We start from the raw sequence: 7,591 nt of genomic DNA, 5'->3' as shown, positions 1-7,591 counted from the left end.
GTGTACTTGAAGAAGTTCATGGAAAGAATTGTATTATCTTTCAATTCCATTTTTTCCACAAACTTTTTGAAGAACCTTATGTATATTTTTAATCCTAAAGAGACAGAGATAAACCTGTCTTGAACCTATAGAATTTCCAGTGCATACATTTCAGAGCATTAATGGCAACACTGATACAGCATTCAGAAAATGACCTACTCGAGTCTGCTGAAAGGTCAGCCTCACAGTGAATGCCATCCTTTCCTTCTGAGATCCACCAAAAGACATACTAGTCAGTTCAGAGTGATCTTAGAATTAATTCAGTTATCTTTATGGCTTAGAAAATCCACTTCTAGAAATATGTTCGTCAGAAATACTAGCAAGGCTTGTAAAAACATATGCACACTGCCTTTAATCCCCACGTGATTTGGAAAAGGGGAAAAGGTAAGCAGTCTCTGGTCTACAAACAGAGCAAAGTTAAGTCAGTTACACCACAGTGGAACGAGTGCTCTGCAGCCCTGGCAAAGCACGTGGAAACGGTGCGAAACTGCGCTATCTGCCCTAAGCGCATCACTGTGCAGCACATGCATGTACTGACAACACACTGCACCCCACAAATGTATACAAGTAAATGTTAAAGTCAAACAAAATTTAAATAAATAAAATGTGTGATTTAAAGCAGAACAAAAAAAGAAAGAATGAGGTATGTCAATAGGTATGTCAACAAGGTTTTTGCTAAAAAGCCTGTCTGTGATATATTGATAACTATAAAAGAAATGCTGCAAAACATGGGGAAAAAAATCCAAATTGTTGAACATTATGTAGATATCATTTCTCTAAGAGTAATATCCTGTGCACTTACTTATATTTATGAACATGCGCACATGTGTATATGTATACATTTGAGTATAGTTGTTCACGTGAGCATGTGCTCAAACATCTGTGGATGTACATATGTGTGTACAAATATCTACACATATCTTTTATGTAAAATATATAAACTGTAGATATGCATACACACAGCTTTATAGATTTTTAAAAAATAATTATAGATAAAAAGGTGTAGAAAGATTTCAAAAAATTACCTCTTGGTATGAACTTAAAGGAGGAAGAAGTGAACTTTTATTCACTTAGAAATATAAAAATATGACAATTTGTAGAAGTTCAAGACTGTGGTGTTTATTTTGGGGACTGTCCCGATTTGTGATATACCCGAGTCTCCTTCCTAAGAATGGCCACTCTTCTTACTCAGTCTTGGGACTTCGCTTAAAGGAGGCCATGTGTGCAGTCCTTTAAAGCAGCTGTCCCTCTGACCTCAGGAGTCTGCAGCAGCTCTTACAGCCACTCGCCTCCATCCTGTGCACCCACCTGGCCCTGAGTCCCGCAGTGCTGAGGGCTGGTGTGGCGTGTGTACGGGGCCTCACCTCCTCAAACCAGTCACTGCGAGATGTTACTCGCATGTCACACTGATGAGATGCTGGAATACTCTGATGCCTGTCATGGAACAAGATCTCGTATTTATATGCTAAACAGACCACTATAACTGATTTACTATAATAAAAGAAAGTTCAGTTTTGTGAAACAGAGTTAAACCACGATTATTCAGTTTTAAAAGGGTATTTTTCACATCAAAAGATGATTTAATGTAGAATTATTTTTTACATGAGCTACCTTAGTACATTTCAAATGTTCTTTTATTTACAAATACTTGACTTAACCTCACATATCTGACATTATCTAATACGTGCCTTGTGCACCTTCTGGTTAGATGGGAATTTAAAACCAAACCAGAAACACATACTCTTACGCCATCCTCTTAAAGCATACTTTGGGCTGAGAGTATCTGTTTTCCATTTTCTCCTAGTGTGTCTCGAAATGCAATTTCTATAACAGCTCTCACCACTCCTATGGGTCTCAATGCTGGACTCATTCACTCACTCATTCATCAGATATTTACTGAATACCTACCTCCTGTCATTCACTTTTGTGAAGTGCTGGGGATGTACGTGTGAACAGAATGGACACAGTTTGGATCTACCAAGGGCAACAGACTTTAATCGTACAATCTCATAAATAAAAGTGGAATGGCAGATTGCATTATGATACATGAAGGGAAAGTAAGGAAGGAGGTAGAAAATGATAGGTGCTCTTCTCTGCAGACGGGACATTTAAGCAGAGACCTGAGCACTGGGTAGGGGCCAGCTGCAGAAAGAGCCGGATATGGTTTTCCTGGCAATGAGACGGGCAAAGGCCCTGTGGTACAGAAAGGCTGGGAGCCTGCTTGGGAAAGGGAATAAAGTCCATGTGTCTGGAGAGGAGCTGGTGACCTGGGCACAGATCCACATCAGTAAGAACATATCTGAGTGAGGCTTTAATGATGCGGCTGGCATTTCAACTCAGATCTTCCTGGCCCTGTCAAATGACCCTGTCATTTGTTATCTGTACATGTTCTTATGTGGTATAAAATGTCACATGAAGCTTTGCGAACTTGCCCCAGAATTTCCACAAAAGCACAGGCCTCTAATTCATTCTGGAAGGACATATTTTGCTGGGAGACATAGAGACTGAAGGGAAGAAGCCCAGTGAAGAGGTGACTGTAAGACTGGAGGGAAGCTGATGTAACTCTTTCGGTTCCAGGCTGCTTCATGAACAGCATGGGATGGATCTCAGCTGGATGCTGTCATGCAGGGTGCAATCCACACAACACTGTGGAGAAGTCCTGCTCCTTCCTCTTCAGCCACAACAATTATCTTCCAAAAACACAACACTGGTCAGTATAATCTCCTGATTTAAAAATTCTAATGAGTCCTCAATGACCACATGATACAGTGACAACTCCTTGACAGGTCACACAAGGCCCTTTGCAAGTGGATTCCCAAATTCTTTTCTTATATTGTCTACTTTTACTTTGCTGAGCTAAAACTACTGCTTACCACCCCCACACTTGGGTCAAGACAGATCATCCTCTGTGATTTGGCACATGGTATTTCTCTTCCAGGAATGACCAACCAAGTCATCGGCAGGGTAACCTGCTGCTGATCCTATAGACAGCTTGCTGCCTCTGTCCTCTCTGAGTCCACAGCTTTCAGAGGGCAGCACATGGCACTGAGGGCACACACCCTGCTGACCAGGTCAGCTCAATCTACCTGGTAGTTAGTGAGTTACAGATGTTGGTACCCGGTGTCCTGACAGCTAACCTCTTTGCAAAGTTTCCCTTCATTAGGCAAAGTTTTTTTTTTGGGGGGGGTAGGTTTAGGTTGAGGAGGACTGAGAGAACTTTACAGGTGAAGGAAACAGCATGTGCCAAGGTACTGTGGCAAGAGGGACACAGCTTACTGGAAGAACTGGAGGAAGACCAGTGTGTGGGATGCAGGAGTTATGTAAGAGAAAGCCATCGAGTGTGGGCTCTGATTGGGGTTTTGAGTGTAACTATCTTTTTCTTTTATTAAATGTTACTGAACTGGTGACTGATCAACATCCATGTCAAATTGAAATGTACAACAGAAAATATGAATGGGCCCAACCATATATAAAATTGGTTCTACCTTTGCAGTAAGGAAGAGAAAAAATAAATGGTTACAAAACCAGAATATAGTAGGTGTCTCAGATTGAGTGTACCCCCAAAACTTGACCCCCACACCACGACAATGTTAAGAGGGTGGAAAATCCTATTATGGTAATTGAAAGGTGGGGCATTGAAGAGGTGATTAGATTCTAGGACCGTGCCATAGTGAATGGATTAATAATGGTGGTCAGGGCATGGTTCTGAGGGCTTTAAATGGAGAGTGAATGAGGAGGTTGGTCTCTCTTTTCTCTCTCTGCTCTGCCATTTTCTGCCATGTGAGACCCCTGCATTGCTGTAAAGCCACCACCAAGAAAGACTCACTAGATGAGCTCCCTGGACTTGGACTTCCAGCCTCTGAAATTGTAAGTAATAAACTTCATTTTCTTTATAAATTACCCCATTCCATGTATTTTGTTATAAGCAACAGAAACAGACTAACGCAGTAGGAGACACTGATAGAATTCAATTGAGGGCCGAGCCCGTGGCGCACTCGGGAGAGTACGGCGCTGGGAGCGCAGCAGCGCTCCCGCCGCAGGTTCAGATCCTATATAGGGATGGCCGGGCCGGTCACAAAAAGGAACAGAAAAAAAAAAAAAAGAATTAAATTGAACAAGTTTTTATTGGACTGTGAGGTCTCTAAGTGCATGGTATTGTAGGGAATATAAGAGATGAATGAGAAATATTAACTGGAGTATCAAGTGTAGGGGCAACATTTAAATATTTACACAAAATGGAATGAAATTTCAGTATTAAATAAAGAAGGTTTGGAAGACTTTATGGAACGTGAGAATTGTACTGGGTCTTTAAGAATCGCAGACACCTGAGTGAAGGGCTGGAGCAGGAAGTTTTGGAAGAAAGAGCAGCAGAGGTGCAGGAACTAAAACAAGATCAAGCAGGGCTGGCCTGTTCAGGCAGCATCAAGGAAAATGGTGTAATTGGAAAAACAGTGTGTTTTTAGGAGGAAAGGAAAATCATGACCAAATTAGAATATCAAGAAAAAGTTATCAAAGAGGAAAGGTACAGAGGTTGAAATAATCATCCTAAAATAGAAGGTTATGGAATGACTTAAAAATTTGTTCATAAGAATCCATGAATAGGGGTACACGTTACTATTACTTTAAGTTACGGTATGCAGAATTTAGTTTGGAGAAAATGAAGAATTTCTTGATAATTAAAATATGAAACAGTATGCAAAGAGAATGGGGATCTTCAAGTCTGCCTTAATTAAGTGCTAAAAATAGATGTTTCTGAAAGTCCTATTTCCTCTGTAGGCCATCCAACATTCTGAGAAGTGCTTTTAATCTCAGCAATGTGCTAATTGTTTCTAATGGCCTGTAAACAAACTCCCTAAACTATTAACCTTCTCTCTTTAGCCAGAGAATCAAGAAATTAGTCTTGAAAGAAAGGGCCCCAGCATGTTGCCCAAGAGGGTGTCCCAAAGTAGAAACACTGTCACTTGGTTTGGAGGAGACTCAAAGTCAAACCAGAGCAGCAAACTTGAAATGTGGAATACATAAGCTCAAAACATAAAAAAAAAANTTCAGATCCTATATAGGGATGGCCGGGCCGGTCACAAAAAGGAACAGAAAAAAAAAAAAAAGAATTAAATTGAACAAGTTTTTATTGGACTGTGAGGTCTCTAAGTGCATGGTATTGTAGGGAATATAAGAGATGAATGAGAAATATTAACTGGAGTATCAAGTGTAGGGGCAACATTTAAATATTTACACAAAATGGAATGAAATTTCAGTATTAAATAAAGAAGGTTTGGAAGACTTTATGGAACGTGAGAATTGTACTGGGTCTTTAAGAATCGCAGACACCTGAGTGAAGGGCTGGAGCAGGAAGTTTTGGAAGAAAGAGCAGCAGAGGTGCAGGAACTAAAACAAGATCAAGCAGGGCTGGCCTGTTCAGGCAGCATCAAGGAAAATGGTGTAATTGGAAAAACAGTGTGTTTTTAGGAGGAAAGGAAAATCATGACCAAATTAGAATATCAAGAAAAAGTTATCAAAGAGGAAAGGTACAGAGGTTGAAATAATCATCCTAAAATAGAAGGTTATGGAATGACTTAAAAATTTGTTCATAAGAATCCATGAATAGGGGTACACGTTACTATTACTTTAAGTTACGGTATGCAGAATTTAGTTTGGAGAAAATGAAGAATTTCTTGATAATTAAAATATGAAACAGTATGCAAAGAGAATGGGGATCTTCAAGTCTGCCTTAATTAAGTGCTATAAATAGATGTTTCTGAAAGTCCTATTTCCTCTGTAGGCCATCCAACATTCTGAGAAGTGCTTTTAATCTCAGCAATGTGCTAATTGTTTCTAATGGCCTGTAAACAAACTCCCTAAACTATTAAATAGATGTTTCTGAAAGTCCTATTTCCTCTGTAGGCCATCCAACATTCTGAGAAGTACTTTTAATCTCAGCAATGTGCTAATTGTTTCTAATGGCCTGTAAACAAACTCCCTAAACTATTAACCTTCTCTCTTTAGCCAGAGAATCAAGAAATTAGTCTTGAAAGAAAGGGCCCCAGCATGTTGCCCAAGAGGGTGTCCCAAAGTAGAAACACTGTCACTTGGTTTGGAGGAGACTCAAAGTCAAACCAGAGCAGCAAACTTGAAATGTGGAATACATAAGCTCAAAACATAAAAAAAAAAGAAAAGTAACCCTTCTTCTCCCTGGTTTAGCTTGGCTGCGTTCCTATTTATAGAGAGAAACATAAATTATATAAATTATAGCACCTCTCACGCATCTTCCAGACATACAAATTTGTAATTCCAGGATTGTTTAAACATTAAAACAATATGCCTTAATTGACAAAAATGTTGAAAGTTTGATCCTTGCAAGTTAAGATTGATGCCAGCTTGAAAATGGGGTTCAATTTAGTCTCAGAAAGGTAATGCCACCTGAACTACCAGGAAGTGAGCAGGTGCCCCTGTGTTCTAGAACATTAGAAAATTAATTTAATTTGTTCAAAAAAAGAAGAATCATAAAATAGCCAAAATTGTTATGAAAAAAAAATGTCCAATGAAGAGAGGCTTTTCCAACTATATTTTAAAATTTATTTAAAATTATAGTAATTCAACTGTGTGCCTGGCACAGAATGAGTCATGGAACATAAGTAGAAGGCCAGATAGAGATCCTCAAAACAGACACAAATATGTATATGTGATTTCAGGTTATGAAATGACATTTCAAGTAAGTGAGTTATCAGATAACTTGATAAATGGTGTTAGAATAATTAACATAATAATAATGATAAAGTTGAATCTTTTTAGCATTCCTCAACGCAGGTACTTGAGAAGTCCAAAGAATCGAATATTTAAAACAACGAAATTGTAAAACTGAGAATACAACATGGGTAAATTGAGGTAAGAGCCCAGTATTGGCAAAGAAATTCCTGACAATGTAGAAAAATCAAAATCACTGATAAGTGGCTACATACAAATCTAACAATTGGTATAGGAAAATACTCAAAACATATTAAAAGAGAAAGAATAAATGGGGAAATATTTACATTTATTACACATATGGAAAAGTGCTAGCATTTCTGATATATAAAGAAATCTTCCAAATTTGTTATTTTTAAAAAGGAGAAATACCCGGTAGAAAACTTGGCGGGGGAGGAGGTCAAAACAAGTAATTCACAAAAGAAGAAATACAAAGAGCCAGTTCACCTAGAAATCATAGTCAGTGTTGGGGCAGCAGCTGGACATCCAGTGGTCTAACCACCAGCTGCACAGCTGTGGACACGCACATCTGCTGAATGCCAGCCCTGTCGATACTGCCAGGGAAGGGAGCCAAGACATGACAGGCAGAAAAAGCAACATGCAAGTCACAGGAGAGCAGGTGTCAGGCTCTTATTGTTAAATCCTGCACACGTGTTGTATTTGTATGACATTCTCGAGCACATCCCCAGGAAGACTAAGCATCTAAGTAACAAGGCAGGTGGCAACTTAGCATGACACACCCTGAATTTCGATCTCAGAATAAGGTCTCTCTTCGGTACGCTCAGTCATACTGACACAGTATGGAGTGCAC

General features: G+C 39.3%; 1 protein-coding gene across 1 annotated transcript in view; it reads left to right on the top strand.

Annotated features, from left to right (window-relative positions):
* Window positions 1-2,199: 2,199 nt before the first annotated feature.
* The window catches only part of ADAM19 (ADAM metallopeptidase domain 19), a 68,152-nt gene continuing 62,760 nt past the window's right edge, over window positions 2,200-7,591 (top strand). Inside the window, exon 1 of the mRNA XM_008588881.1 lies at window positions 2,200-2,326. Coding sequence (XP_008587103.1) covers window positions 2,200-2,326 — 127 coding nt within the window. The remainder of the gene's footprint in view (window positions 2,327-7,591) is intronic.

The sequence above is a fragment of the Galeopterus variegatus genome, unplaced genomic scaffold (genome assembly GCF_000696425.1).
Source record: "Galeopterus variegatus unplaced genomic scaffold, G_variegatus-3.0.2 Scaffold5084, whole genome shotgun sequence".
In the NCBI taxonomy this organism is placed as follows: domain Eukaryota; kingdom Metazoa; phylum Chordata; class Mammalia; order Dermoptera; family Cynocephalidae; genus Galeopterus; species Galeopterus variegatus.
Note: the sequence above shows the minus strand (reverse complement) of the source record. Positions and strands in the feature narration are given on the sequence as shown.